The sequence below is a fragment of the Kogia breviceps genome, chromosome 13 (genome assembly GCF_026419965.1).
Source record: "Kogia breviceps isolate mKogBre1 chromosome 13, mKogBre1 haplotype 1, whole genome shotgun sequence".
NCBI classification, from domain to species: Eukaryota; Metazoa; Chordata; class Mammalia; order Artiodactyla; family Physeteridae; genus Kogia; species Kogia breviceps.
In genome coordinates, this window is record NC_081322.1 from 82,459,938 (window position 1) to 82,482,725 (window position 22,788).

Genomic DNA, 22,788 nt, shown 5'->3' on the forward strand with positions numbered 1-22,788 from the left:
CTTTTTGATAATAAAATGTATTTATACACACGTGAACACCTTCCCCTGGACATCCTGACTCACCAGTTGGGTTCCCCACAAGGCAGATGAATGTCTTAAAGTCTCAAATGTGAGACCCACTCTCCTACGCTAGGAAAACTATAGGGGACACAGGTGACCGAGCGTCTACCCTCGGTTTATAATCTAAAGGACATAAACCGTACACATGCACCTGGCACAGTGTAGGTGCTCTTATACGTAGCTCTCCAACTGTTGAGTTGGACTTAAAAGCATAAGTGTAAATGCATAATGTAAATGCTTAATGTATAGAGGTTCTTGGAGTCTCTCTTAGCGTCTGAGGGTTTTGTGGGTTAAGTGAGAAAAACCTGGGTGCTTATAATTTACCAAACAAAATAAGCTCAGTTCCTCAGCTCAGAGGACTTTTCGCTGGGAAGGGATAGAAGGTTCAGTTTGAAGGGGTCCAAAAGGGGTGCACGGGCCCCCAGATGACGCACCTGCAGACAGCATCGTGCGGCAGAGCTCACCGAAGAGCGTGCGGATCCACCATTGATACTGACCCCGGAGGTCTGGGCAGCGAGGGAAGGAAGCGGGGTCCAGGCTCCCCTCACCCTGAGAGCTGTGAGAAGGGCCAGCACAGCTCCCAGGCCCGACCCCTAACTGCCCGGCCGGCAGCTTTTCCAGGGAGAGGTCCCCCTTCTCCCACGCTGCTCTGGCCCCCACTTTTCTGTTAGGGGCCTGGGGGCGGGGGGCCAGCAGCAGCTGCTGCTAAGGCACTCCGTGCAGTGTCTCTAGAGAGGCGTGGGCTCCCCTGAGAGGGCCCGTGGAAGCTTTTCTGCTCATACACAGCAGGAGAGGAGTCTTTGAGCTGCTGTCTGCCCCCACGAGGTCTGCTGACCCCCTGGGTCAGTCACCTAAGCTGCTCGTTGAAATGCAGATTGACAGGCCTCATCCTGAACCCAAGGATCAGAGCATCTAGGAGATTATGGCCTGGGAGTCTGCTTCTAGCACATTCCCCAGGTGAGCCTTTTACACAGTAATACTTGAGATTCACTGCCTTTCATCAACGCACATGGAGCATCTTACACGTGTGAGTCTCAGACAGCACTGGGAACTTGATGCCCCCTCAGAGGATGGAGGTCATATCAGCTAGGATACCATCAAGTGAGAAACCTCCGTTGTCTCCTGCCCCCTCCCACCTCCTCCTACACACCACACCCCTCAAGTCAGGGTAAAGACTGAGCTCCCCTCAGGAGCTCCTCCATTCCTGGCAGGTGGCTGCCCAGGAGGTGAAAGAGAATGAGGCAGGCAGGCAGACAGACACACCTGGACCACTCGGATGTAAGGAAACATGGTCCCAGACCCACTAGCTCTACAGAGACCGCTGAGGGTCTCCCAGGTGTCAAAGTGCTGGGCCGGCCCCTGGGATTGCTGGGAGCATAGCACAGAGTCCTTGCCCCGACTACCAGCCTGGAGTCTAGAGGGGAAGGCAGAGGGCTGACCCAGGCCTGGATGGAGGAACCCCTGCCCCCACAAGGAACAACATGGCAGCATCTGGGAGTACTTCCTGGGAATACCCTCCCCCAGCTCAGCCTGGGCTGGGAAAGAACCAGCCTCATCCCTGGCTCCAAACTGGAAGAGGAGCCAGGGCAGGTCTGGGCGACACGAGATCACCCATGAGTGGTGGGTTCTTGCATTGCCCTGCTCTGACCACGTGGGTGGGCGTGTCCCCGCCCCCCAGCAGAATTTCTTCTGTGTAAAGGGAGAGCATGTACTCTTTTTTTTTTTTTTTTTTTTTTTTTTTTGGTGGTATGCGGGCCTCTCACTGTTGTGGCCTCTCCCGTTGTGGAGCACAGGCTCCGGATGCGCAGGCTCAGCGGCCATGGCTCACGGGCCCAGCCGCTCCACGGCATGTGGGATCCTCCCGGACCGAGGCACGAACCCGCGTCCCCTGCATCGGCAGGCGGACTCTCAACCACTGCGCCACCAGTGAAGCCCTGAGAGCATGTACTCTTGCCTTATGTCTGGTTCCTGGTTCTTGAGAGACGCTTACCAGACAGACACCCAGTAAGGAGTTGCCCAGGCCAGGCAGCTCCATTTATTAACACTGTACATGTCCAGAACGAATTTGGCCCTTTCTTTCCATTGGATGCAAAAAGCGATGGGAGTGTGGGTTGGGCCTGCCTTCAGCCAGCGGGGGCAGCCTGGACGGCCTGTCCAGAACTGAGTGCCAGGGAGGCCCAGAGGCTCAGCCCGCTGCCGCTGTGGTCCAGATGCCGGGGGCGGGGGGGCGGCATGGGCAGCAGATGGGATTGCCCACCACCGGTCGCCCACTCTGGTTCAAAGACAAGCAGCTGAGGGCCTCTGAAAGCCCAACTTCTGGGCTAGTCCAGTTTGTGGGGCTGTGCTACAATACTGGGACTTTTCTAGAAGCCTGAATAAAAGTGAAACACAAGGTACTCTGGTTGGCTCAGGGGCTTCAGGCATCCAGTTATCCCTGAGGGGCCCTTCTGAGCATCTCTGTCCAGCGGAGAAGTCGTTACTGTGCAGGCCAGCTCGAGGCCACTGAACAGAAAAGCTGCTGTGCTCCTCTCTGAGGCTATCAGGGCCCTTGCAGAGATGAAACTGGGCTGGATGGAACCTCGAAGAATTTCTCAGTCGTATTTTTTTCTAATTGACAAAAGAATTGAGAAACTGCTACCCTGCTGAGCAGATAATTTTAAAAATAAAAATCAAACATCACATTCTTGACAGTTAAAACTGTTCTTTTGCGGTGGTCTCAGCTGGCCTCTGCTGACTGTCCGCTAATGGGGGCTGGGCTTCCCTTGGAAAATCAGAGGCAAAGGGCATAGAGTCAGATTCTAACTCACTCTTCATGCCAACCAAGCTTGGGACCTGAGGCGAGTCACTTGATTCGCTAGAAGGGAGGAAAAAACATAGCCACATTCAGAGGTATTGATATGTCTGTGGCTGCAGAGAGAACTGTAGGCCTTTAAGCATTGCCTTTTACATTATGCGTACGTATTTTTAAACATATATACAAGCTGGTGACCATTACATGCTAATCTTTAAAACTGGGTGCTCAATTTCCTTCTCATCCAATCCAATCCAACAGACGTTTAGTGAGCTGTTGACTTTCGCTGCAAGTCACGTAGTTAGCACTGGAGAGAACACACAGAAAAAGGACAGTGTCTGTTTCCTCTTTGTCAAAATCTAGACTATGCTGCCACTGATCACGAGGTGCTTGCTCATAGCGAATTTGCCTGAACTCTGTTCCGCTCTTACACATTTTTATTTCACGGTATTTCCAGTCCTTTATTAAAGCACCGTTGAGCACCAGTAAAGGGCAAAATCACTACTGCCAATCTTAGGGGCCAGCGTAGCTCTTTTTGCCTGACTTGCCGTGGGCTTGGCCTTCTCTCAGACCTGACTCTGGAAAACTCGTAGGTTTGGGCCTTTGAGGGCTGCTCTGGGCTCATCAAGGCCAAGCAGAAGCGAGATGCTGGCGCTCTGTGGGCCAGCTCTTCCTGCTGCTCCTACTAGTAAAGGGATCACATCAGGTCCTCAGGGATGCAACCCAGGGTAAGAGTATTTGAATAATTTTATTTTAATTGCTGTAAGTGGAAGGGTGTTGAATTGAGGTCATTGGTTTCATGGTGGGCTAGATTCAGGTTAACAAGCATTTATTAAGTGCTTACCTACAGTGTACCTTCGACCCATGTACCATCCGCTTGTGGGACTAAAGCAGACATACAGAAAATGAGTTCATGGAGAACACAGGCAAGTTATTCAGTGTTATTCAAACGCAGTCCCACGCATGTTGAAAAGCACAAAGCAAAGTGGAATCAGAAAGTTGAGGAACAACTTTGAGCCCTACCCCTCAAAACAGTTAGGAACCTCACTGGTCACCTCTCCAGCCCCCTCTTATACAGATCTGAGTAACCTAGGGAAGTTAAGCCACTCGGTGATGGCAGGGCATGGACAATATAACTTGGTCTCCTGACTCCCAGGAAAAAGCACTTTTCCCCTTGCTTCCTCATGGCGCAAATCTGGACAGTTATTTTGGCAGATGAAAGAATGCAATGCCCAGTAGCATGAAAAGCACTTTTCCTAGAGATAAATGTTATGCTGAGATAATCTGTGTTAACTGAGCTAATTTTATGACTTGGCCCCATATAGCACTCTGCGCTGCCAGAGGACCAGGGGGAGAATTAAAATTCTAAGCGCTGCAAGTGGCCCCCAATGAGTCAAATAACCTCATTCTCATAGAGTTTCAGGAATGAAAAAAATCTAAACAGTGTCTTACAACCCATCTTTAGGAGAGGTAGAAAGGACATCTTTTAAAAATTACTGATGAAACCTATGGATTCATAACTGTTTTTCAAAGCAGCAGATAATTCCATCGACATCTCAGTTTATGAAACGTAGGGAGCCAAAGCCATCTCAACCCCTTTACAAATGTTTTATGCCTCTTTCCAAACTCTGTTTTAAAAGTAACATTTTTGTTCTTTACAAAGTAATATATGTTGATTGCAGAAACTTTGAAAAGCATAAAAAGAAAAATAGATTTATTTTATTTTATTTTTAATTTGTGGCTGCATTGGGTCTTCGTTGCTGTGCGCGGGCTTTCTCTAGTTGCGGCGAGCAGGGGCTACTCTTCGTTGCGGTGCGCGGGCTTCTCTTGTTGTGGAACACGGGCTCTAGGCGCACGGGCTTCAGTAGTTGTGGCTCGTGGGCTCAGTAGCTGTGGCTCGCGGGCTCTACAGTGCAGGCCCAGTAGTTGTGGCACACGGGCTTAGTTGCTCTGCAGCATGGAGGATCTTCCTGGACCAGGGCTCGAACCCGTGTCCCCTGCACTGGCAGGCGGATTCTTAACCACTGCGCCACCAGGGAAGTCCAAAACATAGATTTTAATTTATTGAATGTATTTCATTAATCCTACCAGTCAGGGATATCCATGGCTAAGTTTTGATGATCCTTCTAGTATTGTTTCTCTGTGTAATATATTTTTACACGAACGTGGGCTCACATTGTGCATTACTATTTTGAAACAGATTTTTTTTCTCCCTCTTAATATGGTACGAACTATTTGACCCCATCTATAATAGCTGTATGGTTGTCCATTATATGATCCTATGTCATAATTCTTTTAACCAATGCCCTCTATTGACATTTAAGTTGTTCTCAGTTTTTAATAATAAAACAGTGTTGCAATCAATATGCATGAAAATTTCCTTAGGTCAAATGCCTAAGAGTGCTGGGTCAAAGGATATGTACGCTGTTAAGGTTTTGAGATATATAGCCAAATTATTCCTCAAAAGGTTGTATTAATTTATGTTCTCACCAAAAGTATATGAGATGCCTATTCTCCCTACTCTCACCAATGCTACATGTTATCATTTAAAACTAACCTTTGACTTCATTTGTTTGAAACTGGGGGGAGCAAATCACAAACTTCTTAAATATATTTACTGACATATTTCCTTCTATGTGTGTGTTGCCTGTTCATCTTTTTTGCCCGTTTTCTTATTGCAATATGTCTTTTTCCTAATCATTTGTAAGAGCTCTTTAAAGATATTACCCTTTGTTATATATGACACAAATATGTTTCTACTTTATTGTTTGCACTTTATGGAGTTTTTTGACATACAGGTTTAAAAATTTTACCTATTCAGAACTATCCATCTTTTCTTTATGTATGCTGCCTTGTCATATATTTAGAAAGGGCTTCCCCAACCCCCAAATCTTAAGTTTATGTATATTTTTCTAGTTCTTGTACCTTTTTATTTTTTACATTTAAATCTTTGGTATAAGATTTGAGGTATGGCTCCCACTTTAGATTTTTCCCCCTAAAAGATTAACTGTTTATCCTAATTCCATTTATTGGATAATCCAGGCTTCCCCTACTGATTTGAAATTCCGTATTTATCAAATATGGAATCATAGAATTTGCATCTGTTTGGGAATGTTCTATTTTGTTTCAATGTTTCATTTTCCCCCCCAGGACAATTATTTCCCCTCATTATTTTACTTTTGCAAATATTGTCACCTGTGTATTCTTCCAGATGAAGCTTAGAATCATTTTTTTTTCCACGTTGTCAAAATTTCCCCAAATCATATTGGGACTTTGATTAGCAGTGTAATAGATACATAAAGTCATCTAGGAAGAACTGATGTATTTAAAATACAGGATCTTCTGCTCTAGGATAGAGAATGTCTCCCCATGTTTTTCAAAATCTCCTTAAATTCTCTATATTATTTTTGGTTTTGTTTTGTTTGTTTTTTTGCGATACGCGGGCCTCTCACTGCTGTGGCCTCTCCTGTTGTGGAGCACAGGCTCCGGACGCGCAGGCTCAGCGGGCATGGCTCACGGGCCCAGCCGCTCCGCGGCATGTGGGATCTTCCCGGACCGGGGCACGAACCCGCGTCCCCCGCATCGGCAGGCGGATTCTCAACCACTGCGCCACCAGGGAAGCCCTCTATATTGTTTTATAGTTGTCTTCATATGAGACCTACCTACCATATTTTTTGTTAATTCCTAGAATTTTGTGATTATTTTTTTCTGTTGTAAATGGGATTTTACCCCCTTACAGTTTCCAAATGGTTACTGCCAATATATATTTTAAAACTTCTGAAATTTATAGATAGGTAGATAGATAGATTTATAATAGCCATCTTACTCAAGATTCTCATTCATTTTAACCAGTCTGTGTTGACTAAAGAGAAAAGAGTATAGGATCATAATAGATGGGCATTGTTTTTCATTATAGTGTATTTATAAATAGTATCCACTAGTTCTACGCTGGCATCCTTAATTTTCTTTTCCTCAGTGCTAAAGATAAAATCGTATAACATCTTATACAGAATGAGATAGAAGCCAGTCCTTGCATTCAGGTCCTTGCTACTGCCCTCGTATTAATGCCACTAAAATGTCAATAAAAGCCCATCAGATTTTCCTGGTGGTAATGGTGAAGCACTGCCCTGCCCTCACATGATTTCTAGCACCCAGTTTTTACCTTTGTTCTCAGCTCCTTGTCTTACAATATTGCAAACACTGACAACCGAAATTGATCTCTATCCTTGTACAATATTTAGTAGCTTCTGACACTGCAGGAACTGTGCCCCGTGGAGCAGAAACACACACAAATGTTTCTGGCTCTGGCCTTCAATAGCAGAATTGATTTTCATTTATGCAGCACAGCAGTTTTGTGTGTGTGTGTTCAGAGAACTTGGACCAAATTTGAGGGAAATTAAAACTTTGCAGGGACAAAGCCACCTTTATTTTGTTTATGTTTAAGGGCAAGGCTTTGGCATCCATGTGGGAAAAAAACAGTGTGGCAAAAAATAAGGTAGTCATTAATTTTCATTTTACTTTGAGCATGTTTCACATTAACTCAGTTAAACTAAAAAGGTCATAGCTACTAAGCACTTTCTTTTTCTTCTGCCTTTAATTGCATTAATGAGTAATATATATATGCAGATAGATGATAGATAGATAGATAGATAGAGATATTTTGCCCTATAGGATCTGGACAGGCCTCCCCAAAAGAAATTTTGATAATTATCAACATCATAGCATTTGACAGTTCAAGGTCTTTCCATGACCTACAATGCCTTTGAACTACAGGTAAATTATCATAGTTTAAATGTGGAGAAACTGAGGCCTATTTTCTCCACTGGATCAAAAAAAAAAAATCACTCTCTTCGTCAGCGCCATTCGGTGTTCCTTTTCTCTGGAATGTAGGCTTTCAGGATTATCTTAATTTATTTTTGTTTGTTTTGGCTGCACCACGTGGCACGTGGGATCTTAATTTCCTGACCAGGGATCAAACCTGCAACCCCTGCGTTGGAAGCGTGGAGTCTTAACCACTGGACTACCAGGGAAGTCCCCAGAATTATTTTGAAGACTATTGGATTTATAGTCATGGAATTATTTTTGCAACAGTATGAAGGCTGATGTTTACCGCTCCGTAGTCACAGTTAAAATTCATCCTCAGAGCCATCTCCTTAACTGTAGGAGAACACACAAAGGAGGACAAAATCTCCCCTTTAATGAAATTTAATTTAATTGTCCTTTCTTACCTGAACTTGGCTTCCACTCCAGACCATAGCTATTGTCTGTCATGGTGTTTTTCTATCTGTGCCACCTGGAACCACAGCACAAATAGGCTGAGAATCACTGCCCTAGGTGATCTTGATCATCAGCCAAGTTTAAGATCTATTATTAAAAATGATTTGTTTGTCCACTTAAATTATTAAAAATCCGTACTCTGGGTTTATCTGCCCTCCCTAGAGTATAAGCCACAAAAGGACAGAGGACTGATCTTATTCACCACCGTATGCATGGCACCTGGGAGACTGTTTAGCATATAGTAGGTGCCTAATACATATTCAGATGAGTGAATGAAGGAAAACCAGCCCTGAGCAGCACCTGAAGCCTCGTTGAGGCTCCCTTTTCTATTTTCTATTAAGGAGACAGAAAAAGGTTGCTTTGCCCAATTCTCTACACGTACTTTCGTTGTGTTTCTCTCAATTCCTTGTTACAGTCCTAAGTAGTCAGGTTCTCAGGAGGCTAAGAAGTACCTTTTTTTTGTGTGTGTGTGTGTGTGTGTGATATGCGGGCCTCTCACTATTGCGGCCTCTCTTGTTGCGGAGCACAGGCTCCAGACGCACAGGCCCAGCAGCTGTGCCTCATGGGCCCAGTTGCTCCGCGGCATGTGGGATCTTCCCGGACCAGGGCTCGAACCCGTGTCCCCTGCATTGGCAGGCAGACTCTCAACCACTGCGCCACCAGGGAAGCCCTATATATTTTTTAATGTGGTATTTTTTAATTCCTACACAGCATGGAACTCTTCTTGGCTTCTATGTTAGGGTTCTCTGGAGAAAAAGAACCAACAGGAGCTATAGATAACAGAAATGATAGAAAATATTTCATTTTATTTTAAGATCCTTATTTTTAAGGAGCTAGCTCACGCACTGGTGGGGCTGGCAAGTTTGGAATTTGTTGGGTAAGCTGGAAAGTCAGGCAAGAGTTGATGTTGCAGTCTTGGGTCCCAATTACTCAGGGCAGCAGGCTGGACCCCCAGGCGGGGTTTCTTAACATTGCGGTCTTGAGGAGAATTTCTTCTACTTCGGGGAACCTCAGTCTATTGTTCTTAAGGTGTGCCACTGATTGGCTGAGGCCCTCCCATGTTAAGGAGAGTGGTCTGCTTTACTCAAAGCCTGCTGATTTCAATGCTAATCTCACCTCCACATACCCTCGAAGCGACAGCTAGACTGGTGTTTGACTAACATCTGGGCACAGAGCTTAGCCAAGTTGACACGAAACTAATGATCAAGCTTCCTTTCGCACTCAGACTGAAGGCCAGCATCCCAAACCTGACTCCAGGGCTCTGAGCGATCTAGCCCCTGCCCTCCTCCTCCCTGCCTGTCTCCCGTTCACTCTGTACCCTGGCCACACTGGCCTCCCGTCGGTCCGGGATGTGCCAGCTGCCCGCTGTCCCGAGAGCAGTACACAGGTTGCTTCCTCTGCCCGAGATGCCCCGCTTCCCACTCCCGGCGTGCGGGCGCGCTCACACACACACAAGCAGGAGCTCCCACACACGTTGCCTAGGGAGGCCCTACCCAGTCGGCCTTCAGATTCTGGTTCAAATGCCACACCCGCCGGGAAGAGGCAGCCTCCCCTGCTCTCTGACTCACAACAACACTGCATAATGATGCACGTAGCTGTGCGGTTATTTCGTTCATGCCTGTCTCCGCCACTAGACTGTACATCCTTGAAGGCAGGGCCAGGTCTCCTTGAAGGTCTGTGTTGCCCACCGGGGTGCCTCCGACTCTCATAGGCGTCGGGAGAGTGAACGAACGATTTGGAACAGTACCCGGGCCTTGAATGTCGTCTGTCGTCCAGTCCTCGTAGGACTCGTCCCAGCGACGTACGGCCTGCCCTCGCCTGTGGCTCCCCACACGTCAGCTTCCCTTGTTCTCTTGCTGTGGCTTTGCAGACGCTCTCTGCTGCACCGTGGGATGAGCTCCCCTAAGCAGAGGAGAACCCCTGTCTACCCTCCTCGTGGCTCAGGTTTGAAACTCTGCCTGCCTGAGCCTCACCTCAGTCCTTGAAGATAAGCACTAAAGACAAAGCGACTGGGCAAAGCTTTTAACTGGAGGGGACTGTCCCCCCCCACCTCCATGAGCCCTCATCTGCATTTTTGTATGTAAGCATTTGTGGAGGCGAAGCTACTGCCGCCCAATATATTCGTGAGAAAATACTCACATTTTTACTGTCTTGAGTGGAAATAACCAGTATCTGTAGACAGACCAGAACTTGCTGTACCTTTTCCCGCAAACACTTAAAATAATAGAAGCTGACTTGTCTGACATTTAGTCATTGGTAATATTTTCCTATAAACTTGGAAGTTTACAAATTGTAAGCTAAGAGATTGTCTTAAATGGCTCTAAAAATAACCATCTTCCTTTGCGATAGATCAGCCGTTCCAAGGTTGGGTAGTTTGTGTCCCAAATGCTTCAGAGCATCAATGAAATGAGCCTTATGAAAATTTCAGATTCGTTGGATCCAACAGCTGTCCTCCAGCACATGCAATCCATATAGTCATGAAGGCTTGGGTATAAAGCAAATGACACTTTCCCTGCGACTTATATCCTAATGCAGAGATGCTTTAATCTTCATTCAGGCTAAATGCCTATTAGTAGAGGTTCCTCCCGCTCTGGCGGGTGTGCCGTCAGCTGGTGAATGGTCTGTGAAATACCAGTGCACCAGGGAATGACACTGTTCTGCATCCTTTTGATAAAGGAAAAGAATCTTAATCTACATCTTTTGTAAATTGGGATTTTTTTTTCCCTTTGCATTTTAAAAAAGCAGAGTTCCATTATTTATATGGTGGATTTCAGCAGTTGTTAAAATTCATCAATTTTGTCCCTGAATTTGGGGCAGGATTAAATCAGGGGCGGACAAATGGGTCTCTCAGAATGTTAGCATTCTGTGATTCCTCCCAAGAAAAGGTGACTTGTTTTTTGGAGAGTGGCTTTGAAATGTGCATACATTAACAAACAACTTACCTGATGAGACTCTGACAAGCCCGGGATTTCTCTTTGAGCGAAAAACTTAGTGAGCAGGCAGGTTTGTGTCCCTGAACTTGCACGGAACAGCTGCCCTTACCCTCTCCACAGCTCTCCTAATTCTTTGCCTGTAGGCTGACTGTGAGGTTAATACTAGACGGAGATTCTGTGAAGCTTCTGCCCCTGTGCTACCAACTCCCAGCAATTTGGAGGGGATGAGGTGGAGAGACTTTATGAAGAAGAAGGTCACTCCAGCCTTTTAAGTTTTCCTTCAAGACGTTAGTGTATAAAAATGTCCTTGAAAAATACTGACTCATATAAGCTTGCAGAACCGTTAGAGGTTTTCCTCCCCCAATTCTAGTGTTCTTTACCCATTAGCTATTGCAGACTTTGATTATTCTTTTTCAACAGCAGTATTTGAAACCACAAAGAGCAGCCCCAAGAAGCAGAGACACCATTGTTGCCAACAACAAAAGCCAAAACCCAGACCACAGAGTAACTGAGGGTTAGGATGGGAACACCACCTTCTGGGCCCCGGGTTCAGGCCCCGGGTGCTTGACCGGCCATCGGTGCCAGTGTGAATGTTGAGGCATTTCTTTTGTCCTCGGGTGCGGGTGTGAAGCCTTGGCTTTCAAGGCTCCCGTTGCTCCCATCTGCCCCGGATGCGGGCATTCCAGAAAGCCGTTGGTCTGGGGCGACCGTTGAATGTATTATATGAAAGAAACGACAATTGGCGGGTACCTGGAGGTAGACAGCTACCCGTATTGCCTGGCCCTCCCAGGTGGCACTGACGAGCTTTGTGAGATGGGTCTTTGGACCAGCAAAGGCTGTAAAGAGGACACGTAAAGAGGGGCAACAGCTTCCGAAGGACCTTGCGAGAGGTGTCCCTGGGGAAGGGCGAGTCACCGGGCTGTGTGACTCTGACCGGTGGGCGTGGACAAGCAGGGACACCGGCCCTGTGTGTCCCAGCCTCATTGCTGCCTGCCTGCCAGCCAGAACTGGCCTTCCATTCAGCAGGCAGGCCCTGGGGACCTACTGTGTGTAGACCCTCTGCAGGACAGTTTAAACATGAAAGCAGTAAGGCATGGTCCCTGCCCCGGCGCCGCGTCTGGGGGAAGACACGGAGCTAAATCCTCGTGGTCACCACCCCGGCAGAGGACCCAGCTTGTCCCTCGGGCCTGTGACCCCCACGAGCAGAGGACAAGTCTGTTTAGCTCCTGTTGCATCCCCAGCTGCCAGCACAGGGCTGGCACCTACGAGCCCAGCACCGATCTATTGACTGGATAAATGCACGAGCTAGGTGCAGCGAGAGCCCAAGGGAGGAAGGAAGTGACACAGCTTTCAAGGCATTTCCACAGGAGAAGCTTGAACCGGACCTTCTAGGTTGAGTATATGGAGGACAGGGAGGCCCGAGCGGAGAAGAGACGCCTGGAAGCGTGAACGGCGGTGCCTGCTCCGGGCCGCAAGGAGGCCACTGCCTCGGGCTTGGGCCGGGTAAGATTGCTCCGCAGGAAGATAAGGGCCAGGCCCACTGACAGCCTGGGGCGCCTCACCGGAGGCCAGGGTTTCTCCTTCACCGGACTTGCACTTAGGAAGCAGGCTCTGAAGGCCGGGAGGAGAGCAGACCAGGGGTGTCGGGGGACTCAGGGCTCATCCAACAGCCCGGCAGGACCCCTTGCTGACCGCTCCCCACGCGACATCTCTGTGCATTTCTGAGTCCTCCACCGCCTCCGGTGCAGTATTTTGCATAAAGTAAATAATGCATAAATATCGGCTGATTTTTTTTTTTTTTTTCCCCCGTAGTTCTGTGGTCCTTCAGTCCCTTCAGGGCCTAGGTGGGCCCTGATTCCAGGTCCTCCGATTCTTCCATTCTTTTACATAAAGAGCTCTCCAAATATTTAGTCAAAAAGTTTTGGGGTTTGGTTTAATTCTTAAGCTTCGGTGTACCATGTCTGTTGAATTCCAGCTTCAGCTCAAATTTTTATCAATGATTTCATCTTTCAAAAATGTACCTTAGAACTACAAGATCACTAGAGTTGGTCTTAAGGAGTGCGGGTAAATACTCACTTTTTAGTGTCAGTGTTACTCAGAACTAGGCTTTTTTTAGGAGTCGCTCTAGTGGACAAGTTTGTCATTTCCTGCTTCTTCAAATATTTTTCTTGACATCATTTTTTACACTTTTCTGGTTAAAGTAACACAAATATGATTGATTGGGTTATTGTTCTTTTTAAACCTCTATCTGACTTTCTAGTTTTCCTACGCATGTTTTCAAGAGCTAAACAGATACAGTGGGTTTCACAGCTGACATAAGGCTAGCGAGGCACCAAGTCATAATTAATTTAGGCCTCAGTGGTATCCAGTTGGCACTGGAAGTGTTGTGACCTTATCTCTGATGTGTTCAAAGCCAGTTATTGTTACCCTGATGCTGCAGGAAATACTCAGCCACTTCGTCTCTTTGTTTTCTTCTCACAGCATCAGTTGAGATGCTGCCCTCTTTCCAGTGTATGTGCTTTGGAAGCTAGTCCCTCTCCAGATGCCTGCTGAACTTAGCACTGTTTAATAGGGCAGCCACTTGGGGTGCCAGGCAGGTGGGGGACATGCCAAGAGAGGGTGTCCTGCTTGGCGAGGCCACCCAGTCCTTGGGATGGCGCCAGAGCTGTTGAATTATTCAAGCGGAATGGCTGTCCTCAGCGGAGGTGTGAGGCGGAAGGGCGGCTGCGTGCCCTCGGCGCCCCTGCTCCGTACTGCCTTCTCTCCCTCAGATGTTCCTGAACTCTGACCCCTCCTTCTACAGCCTCCGTGTGGAACTTCAATTTTCCATGAAGAGCAAATGGCTTGGAGCCACTCAAAATGTTTGACCTGCCAATGGGGTTGGGATCTGCACAAACATCAAAGCCTTAGGCTAAAGGGCTAAGGGCAGATTTCAGGCCTCTTAAAGAAGATTGGGGTAAAGGGGGCACCCCCTGAAATCGTGACTTGTGAGCCGTGAATTCTGTAAGTGAGAGCAGTCCTGGGGGGACAGAGGGTGCAGCTGTGCAGATTCCATCGGCCGTTCCTGATCCCCAGGTTCTCCATGTGAAAGCGCCTGGGCGGCTGGCTGTGGTTTGTGAAGTGGCCCCTTCCGGTGTGCAAAGTTTCTCCAGGTCTCTGCGTTCTCTAAGTCCGGCTCTCTGTCATACACGTGGGTGTATCTGGGTACACGGCAGAGAGGGACGTGAGAGCAAGAGGTGCCTGTGACGTGCGGATGAGCAGTGTTTACCAGGCGTCCGGGGGCGGGGTTCTGAAACTTCCAGGTGCACGACACTTCCCTGCAGGGGAGGGGGCTAGTGGTCTCAGTAAATGCAGGTTCTGATTCAGGAGCTCTGGCGGGACTGAGAGAGAATGTGCTTCTCTGACAAGCTCCCGGATGCTGCGGGTGCTGCATGGAACACGGTGACCAGGCCCTGATTCCCATACCTGGGGAGCTTTTAAAACCTCTGGTGCCGGGCTGCACCCCACCAAGGAAATCAGAATGTCTGAGGGCAGGACAGTAGCGTCAGTAGCTTTGGAAGCCCTCCGCGTAGTTCTTGCCCAGGCTGAGTTCGTGGCTGGGAGGGGGGTGGGGGGAGCTGAGTGGAGGATGAGACTCATTCCTGTATCACTTCGGAAATTTACCAAAAGTATGTTGCAGCTGTCGCCATCTGATAGTGTATGAATTAAAACGAATTAAACGTTACCAGCTCTGTTTTAAAAGAACACCGTGAAGTTTGCCAAGAGTTCCTCCAGCTACCAGGCTCTGCTGCACCTGTGTTTACCAGCCACAGAGTCCCAGCTGAAGCCCTCACAGATATTCTTGCTGTTCTCCATTTACCCGTGGCCTTCTGTTCCTGTTGCAGAGCTTGCTGACCTCAATTCTTTGTGGCTTTGAGGGGTCTAGATGAGAATTAAATGTTTTACCTTCCTGTAGAGCGGGGCTTCTCAACCCTACAGCGCATTAGAATCACCCTGGGCGATTCTGATTTATGGGGTCTGGGGCAGGGTTCCTGCACTAGGGGGAGTTTGAAAGGCTCCCTGGGTGATTCTAATGTGAACTCAGGGATGAGAGCCAGGTTCTAAGATAAAATGAAACTTGAAAAAGAAAAAATAAGTATTTGTATTTTCTTCGACATTAAAAAAAAACTGGTTCTGAAAAGTAAAAGATTCTGTTCAGACAATAAAATATAGAAATTGTTTTTTTAATATACATGTAATGATTTATTTAAATATATATTTAAATCTGTATAACCCCCCCACACACCCAATATCTGGTTGTGGTGGTGGTGGTGGTTGTTTTTTTTAAAGAAGATGTTAGGGGTAGGAGCTTATTGATTTATTTATTTATTTTTGGCTGTGTTGGGTCTTCGTTTCTGTGCAAGGGCTTTCTCTAGTTGTGGCGAGCGGGGGCCACTCTTCATCGCGGTGCGCGGGCCTCTCGCTATCGCGGCCTGTCTTGTTGCGGGGCACAGGCTCCGGACGCGCAGGCTCAGTAGTTGTGACTCACGGGCCTAGTTGCCCCGCGGCACGTGGGATCCTCCCAGACCAGGGCTCGAACCCGTGTCTCCTGCATTAGCAGGCAGATTCTCAACCACTGCGCCACCAGGGAAGCCCTATCTGGTATTTTTGAGGAGGCCAAGGCGCAAAGTGGGGAGATTCTTGAGCCGGCGTCGGAGAAGAAAAATGTTCCTGATGTAAATATCACCCACTGTATTAATTAGGACAGCGCTAGCTGGTGTAGGATCTCGGTGCATGTGTCATAGTCATTCAGGGGGCCCCAGTGTATGTCTCCAAGGTGGCCTGCAGAAGGGGGGAAACAGTGGGTGGGGTTCAGGGGAGGCTCCCACCGGCTGGGCGGGGCCACGTGTACTTGCACCCCATTGGGCAGAACTCAGTCACGTGGCCACTGCAGCTTGTGTGGAATTGTCAGCGCAGACCCAAGCCCTCAAGGAGCAAGAAGGTTGCGGGACGGCCACCTTTCGGTGTCCTACCGCATTTGTGTGTCTAGGGGTCAGGTGCCTCCCAGAAAGGCGCCGGCTGTGGGCCCTGCCCTTGGGAATGTAGAGTCCAGGCCTACTAGGTGCGGGAGCCTGCAGAGCTTAAGTGCTATGTTAAGCCCTTGTGCTCTCGTCTTCTTTTCTCTACAGATATCGCAAACGGCAGCAGTTCAGGGGGGTACCGCCCACCTCCCAGAACCAAGGAAGTCATCATCAATGGCCAGACTGTGAAACTTAAATATTGTTTCACCTGCAAGATTTTCCGGCCCCCTCGTGCCTCTCACTGTAGCCTTTGCGATAACTGCGTAGGTGAGTAGAAGCAGAAATTGCCTCTGTCCCGCCTCTAACGTTTGTGCTAAAATGTCTGTAGCGGATGGAGTAGAGATTTCAAACTGTGAATAGACCTGTGCTAAAGAGAGTCAGCATGTGTGTCTCTTTAATCCTTCAGAACTAAACAGCTCGATAATAGTTAATAGTTAATATTTCACCCGTATTGCCTCCTGCCCCTGATCCCATTCACCAAGCCTAACGTTGCCAAATCTTTTCTCTTTTTACATCCTGCAACACCACGAGGACCGCAGAATGTCCTAGGCCTTCTCCTCCCGGGTACACAAGACCAGAGCGGGGTGGTTCTTTGTTCCCTGGGCTGCCAGGTCGGCAGACACTTGAAAAAAAACCATTTCACCCTAGATCCTCCATTGCCCAAGAAGCTGGCTGCATGCATAGCCAGACTTTCCCAGCTCCTCAGAGGGGCACTGTGCTTGGGTAGCCGGAGGCATATGAAGCCCAAGGAGAGGAAAAGGGGAGAGGCCAAGAGACGTCTGGGCCTACGGTTGGGATGGTAACTCTTCCCAGAGACCACTTACCTTCTCTGTAGGCTCGCTTTCTCCAGGACAGGCTAGGAAATAGGCACAGAAGGAACGCTGTGGAGCACAGAGGTCCTCAAATGTAAGACGTGGCCCTGCTGTTAGGCTGCCACCAGCCCAGCACAGGATTTTTACAACTGATGTGGGTGCCAGCCCCTCGGAGTTACTTGGGCAGCACTTCCTGCCACTTCAGACTGAGAGCTACTACCCACACCCGCAGACCATCTCCTCCCCTGGGATGGAGCTTCGCAGAGAGGAGGTTGGCAAGGAGCTGGTAGAAGCCCCAAGTGACAGGAAGGGTAGTGAGAAATAGACTGAGGCTTTGCCACACGGGGGAAGACCCACAGTTCTTCAGGCCCATAGGCTGCCTCTAAAAGAAATAACCAGGTATTTTCCTGGGCGAATAGACATGGAAATCCTGTTAACCTCACACCTGAAAGGATAGAACGCCCCAGAAAAAACCTTGTTTCCCTTAGTAACACATTATCAATTGCCAACCCTTTTCGAGCCTATTAGAATTTGTAGTCTCAATTCTTCTTCAGAAAAAAAAAAAAAAAAGGTTATATAATGTTTCCTGCTGTGCAAAGCCATTTTCCTTTTATTTGTCTGAAATTTACTTTATCCTCACTTTAGTAATCTATAGTTTGGTAGAAAGCCCATGTTTTCCCTCTGGGGCCTTTTTTTGGTTGTATTCACTTGGAAAAATTACTTTTAGCCTTTGCCTCCGTAGCAAAACAGCATGGAATTTTGTTGTCTTTCCCAAGTAGTAAGAACCAGTTAAGAGCCTGGAATCTGGTACCCAGTGGCCTGGGTACAAATACTAGCTTCATGACTTAGACAAGCAACCTCAACTTTCTATGCCTTGGTTTTCTCATCTCTACAGTGATGTCAATAGGAGAGACTACCTCGTGGGATGGTTAACAGAGTAAATGAGTTAACGCGTGCAGAGCACTTAGACCAGTGCCTGGCTTTCGGCAGATGCTCTGTGATTGTTAGCTGTTATTCTGTTATTACTATTGCTCCCTTGACTTTTTTTTTTTTTTTTTTTTTGTGGTACGCGGGCCTCTCACTGTTGTGGCCTCTCCCGTTGCGGAGCACAGGCTCCGGACGCGCAGGCTCAGCGGCCACGGCTCACGGGCCCAGCCGCTCCGCGGCACGTGGGATCCTCCCGGACCGGGGCACGAACCCGTGTCCCCTGCATCGGCAGGCGGACCCTCAACCCCTGCGCCACCAGGGAAGCCCATCCCTTGACATTTTTGATTGGCTTTCTCTGGCCAATTTCTTGATCCGCTGTATCCCTCTACAGGTATGGTGACCAAAACTATACCTGGTCCTCTTTGTGAGGACACACACCAGGGTTTCTGCAAGGACACATGACAGCCTTTGTGTGATTTCTGATACCCTTCCTGATGATTTCAGCCCCAGGCCCATCCCCTACCCATCTCGAGCATGCTTTTAAGCCAAAGCAGCGCAGTGGCTTAAATGTCTTCAGGGGAATAATCTGTAGGGATTCAGAGGACCCTTTCTTGGGTTGTAATTTTGATATTACATGATGAAATATTGTATGATGGAATACATATTTTTTCGTTCACATAAAATCTTTTGCATGTCTTCTCCTGGAGGTCTAATGACACGTTCCAGTTGGCATTTATAGGAAGGGAGTTGTTACCTACAAACCTGAAGAGTTTACGGGGCATCTCCTTCTCTTTATCATTTATTAAAATGTTTACCCATTACCAGACACCTGACTGTCAGTTGGTCTCAATCTTCTGTCTTCTGTCTCTAGGCTAGATTCCTAATCGTGATAGAACCTTCCTCTCTATCTCATAGTGTTTTAAAATTCTCTTCGGATCATACTGTCAAACACTTTCGTCTAACTCCCTCACTTGTTCCTTCCATCACCCATAGGTAAACATAGGTTTACATGTTCCTTAAAGAACCCTGATGAATTAGATGTAAAATCGTCTTACCAGTATTATATATGTAGTTGTATAGTGGTGTACTTCTCCTGTAGTATAACTGTATAAGATAGTACCCTTTCTTATAGAAACTACCAGCTGAGAAAATAAGAGGCATCAGTCTATAATATCCAGGAGCCCTTCTGATAGGTTCTGAGTAACCTTTCTGATAAATCCAAGTCACATGCTAATCCAGAACTCCACAAGCAAGCGTGAGGCTGTCCTGTAATGGGAAGATGCAGAACAGCAAAGGGAGAGGAGAGGAAACAGGGAGGTTGGGGTGGGCTTGGAGGAGGAGACTGGATGAAGAGCGCGTTGACAACAGCTGCCTCTAAGCATCATTTGATGGCCCTAGGGCTGGAGGTTGGCAAACCCCGATCAGGGCCCCGCTGTGTGGAGGACAGGTGAGATAAATAGCATACAGTTGATGTAAAATAAAGCTACCCACCGCCCTCGGGGAACAGCCACACAACGACTCAAACCCACATAGTTTTGGTATTACGCTACATTTGGGCCTTTGGCGTGACCCATTAACTGACCAACGAATTGGACCTTGTGCATTTGGGAAAAGAGAGTGGATAGCAAATGTCTCCAACTGAGAAGTATAATTGCGGAGTTTGCCACTATTTTATTTTTAGATAGAAAGTTTTTATTGAAAGAATTCTACTTTTTGCAGCCACGGGGAAAAAAAAAATACAACGTTGTGCTGAAAGCCAGGGTCTACACGTGTGGCTTCCCTTCCCTTGTAATGAATGGGTTTGGGTTGGTCCTTCCTAGGCACACATATAAATGTCACTTTGCACTGGGAGGGGAGAGAGGAAAATGCAGCTTCCCAGGCAGTTCAGAAGCGTATTTTTCTTTGTTAAATAAGTTTGAAATGAGAGCAAAATTGTAGGGGCTGTGTAGTTGGAGCTGAGGACTAAGGGAAAAGCTTTCTCGGGGAGCAAACTCTGTTGCTAACATAGAACAGGTTAGCAACGCCAGGCGGTTGGGACATGGCTATGAGGACAAACAGACCCAGAACTGACTCCTGGTCCTGTCCTTGGGTAACACTGGAACCTGGGCGGGTTATCTGACCACCCCCACGGGTTTCCACATCTGTAAAATGGGGTGATCCTAGTACTGCGTCATAGGTTTCTTTTAAGGATGAAGTGAGATACTGCCAAGCAAGCACAGACCTGGTGCACACCGAGGGCTCACAAAGGGCTTGCCAGTGACGTTATTGTGCGTAACAGGAGAAGAGCTGCCGGGGTGCTCCCGGGGAACCGCGTAGAGAAAAGGTTGTCTTCACAGAATGATGGGAGTCCCCTTGTTTTCCTGTAACCTGGGAGGATATGGATGATCTGCAGCTGCAGGAATGAATATATCCTCTCTCTCTCTTTGGCTCTTTTTATCTCTGTTTCTCCCTCATTGCCTCTCTGTGTTGCCATCAAATCGCTTCTGCACATTGAAAGAGAGTATTGGGGGTTGTGTGTTCTTCCAGGCAATTTTTGACGTTATAAAATATTTTTACACAACTGACAGCTGGGGCCAAGGAGCCACCTCTGCTCGCTCAGACCCTTAGGATCCCTCAGGTCATTAAAGGAAAAGTAACAGAAGGAGCTGGAAAGCAAAACATAACCCTTGTGAGGTCTTCTCAGCCTCACTATGTCTGTTCCAGCCCCAGCTGAGCCCCTTCCACATCTCCCCAACCATGGTGGACCCTTTCAGGGAAGTCTGTCCTTTGGTGGGCTCTGGCCCAGTGTCAGAATAGCCAGCAGCTTTCCCAGGCATTGGGTATTTTTAACACAACCTAAACCTGTAATAAACTGTGATATACTTGAAAGTAATTTGTGCGTGCACTGTGAACTCAACTTAGTTTGCTAAACACTAAGGAGCACGGCAAGCGTTTGCAAGCCTGCTCTATGGGGGTCTGTCTGACTTGGACCAGCCCGGAGGCAGCAGCACCTGGGTCCCAGACCCGCTGCCTGGTCCATCTCTGCTTCCACCATGCCGCGTCTGGAGGTGCTGTGAGGACAGAGAAGGTGGCGCACGAAGCCCTCCAGCTGTGTCCGCAGCTGCAGAGCTCTCGGCGGCACCAGCCTCCTCCCTCATAGGGGGGTTGCCCTGGCCCCACTTTCACCTGTCCCCTTCTGTCATTTCTGACGTGGATGGCGCGAAGAACCTCCAGACACCCTCTTCAGGGACTCAGCGCCCACTCTTGTTTTGGGGAGAGCTTCACGGCCGTCTCCAAAAGCTCGCTCTCCCTCTCCTGGGCACCGTACTACGCTCTCCCTTCCACCTCACCGTGTCTCCCCCTCCCCGCCCCCACCCATCCAGCTGCTTCCTCTGAGATGTGGGTTTCTGGGCTGAGACCGCAGATGTCTTGTCTGTTGCGTACACTCTGCTGAGCCCAGTTACTGCCTCACAGTTGTACTCAATATTAAGAGGTCTGAAATATCTGAGATTTAGAATCATAGCTGCCTTCTGGTGCGGGGTAGCATGCTGGAATTTCTTTTAAACGATTTGGGTATGGTGAGAAGGGTATTAGTTTTACATAGGAAAGCATATCATTTTTTTTTTTAACATCTTTATTGGAGTATAATTGTTTTACAATAGTGTGTTAGTTTTTCCTTTACAACAAACTGAATCAGTTATACATATACATATATTCCCATATCTCTTCCCTCTTGCATCACCCTCTCTCCCACCCTCCCTATCCCACCCGTCTAGGTGGTCACAAAGCACAGAGGTGATCTCCCTGTGCTATGCAGCAGCTTCCCACTAGCTATCTAATTTACATTTGATAGTGTATATATGTCCCTGCCACTCTCTCACTTCGTCACAGCCCACCCCTCCCCCTCCCCATATCCTCAAGTCCATGCTCGAGTAAGTCTGTGTTTTATTCCCGTCCTACCACTAATCTCTTCATGACATTTTTTTTCCCTTAGAGTCCATATATATGTGTTAGCATACGGTATTTGTTTTTCTCCTTCTGACTTACTTCACTCTGTATGACAGACTCCAGGTCCATCCACCTCATTATAAATAACTCAGTTTCATTTCTTTTTATGGCTGAGTAATATTCCATTGTATATATGTGCCACATCTTCTTTATCCATTCATCTGTTGATGGACACTTAGGTTGCTTCCATGTCCTGGCTATCGTAAATAGAGCTGCAATGAACATTTTGGTACATGAGTCTTTCTGAATTATGGTTTTCTCAGGGTATAGGAAAGCATATCATTTGAAGGGAATGGAGCAAGCTGGCCTTTACAGCCTCCCAGGGACCGAAACAACCGAGGGATTTACTGTGCCCCTCCTAGTTTCCAGGACCCTTGCTTTCCACCGACATTTAGTGAGCGCCTATATGTCAGGCACTGTGCTAGTATCTATAGATGCATCAAAATAAAATACAGTCCCCAAGAGTCATTCTTAAGAACAGACCAAAGAGAATTCAAGGCCAGAAAGCATTGTATTTATCATAGTACATGGATCAAAAAGAGAGTAATTTTATGTTAGTAAAGAGTACATTTAAAAATTCAGTCATCAACATATATGCATCGAATAACATTGCATCAAAATACATAAAGTAAAAATTGTTAGAAAACACAGGGATAATTTGGCATAACATAATGCTAGTGAGAAACAATAATATACCTCTGGTTTTGTTGGCTCAGGTAAGCAAAATAAAAGTAAGAAAATAAAAGATAATGAATATATAAGTAATAAATATATGCTGAACTTTGTTTCTGCAAAGTATACTTACCTTTTTTAACTGATTGTGGGACATTAGCAAAATTAATCACACTAGCTGCACAGAAATTCCTAACTTCCTAAAAGCAGATATTACACAGACTGTGTCACCTAATGACATAACAATAAAACTAGAAATCAATCACAAA

At 47.3% G+C, this 22,788-nt stretch overlaps 1 protein-coding gene across 2 annotated transcripts in view; it reads left to right on the forward strand.

Moving 5' to 3' along the window:
- Window positions 1-22,788, forward strand: part of ZDHHC14 (zinc finger DHHC-type palmitoyltransferase 14) — a 272,396-nt gene that overhangs the window by 185,507 nt on the left and 64,101 nt on the right. For both annotated transcript variants that reach the window (XM_059083211.2, XM_059083212.2), the window contains exon 3: window positions 16,230-16,388. In XM_059083211.2, the coding sequence (XP_058939194.1) occupies window positions 16,230-16,388 (159 nt within the window). The remainder of the gene's footprint in view (window positions 1-16,229; window positions 16,389-22,788) is intronic.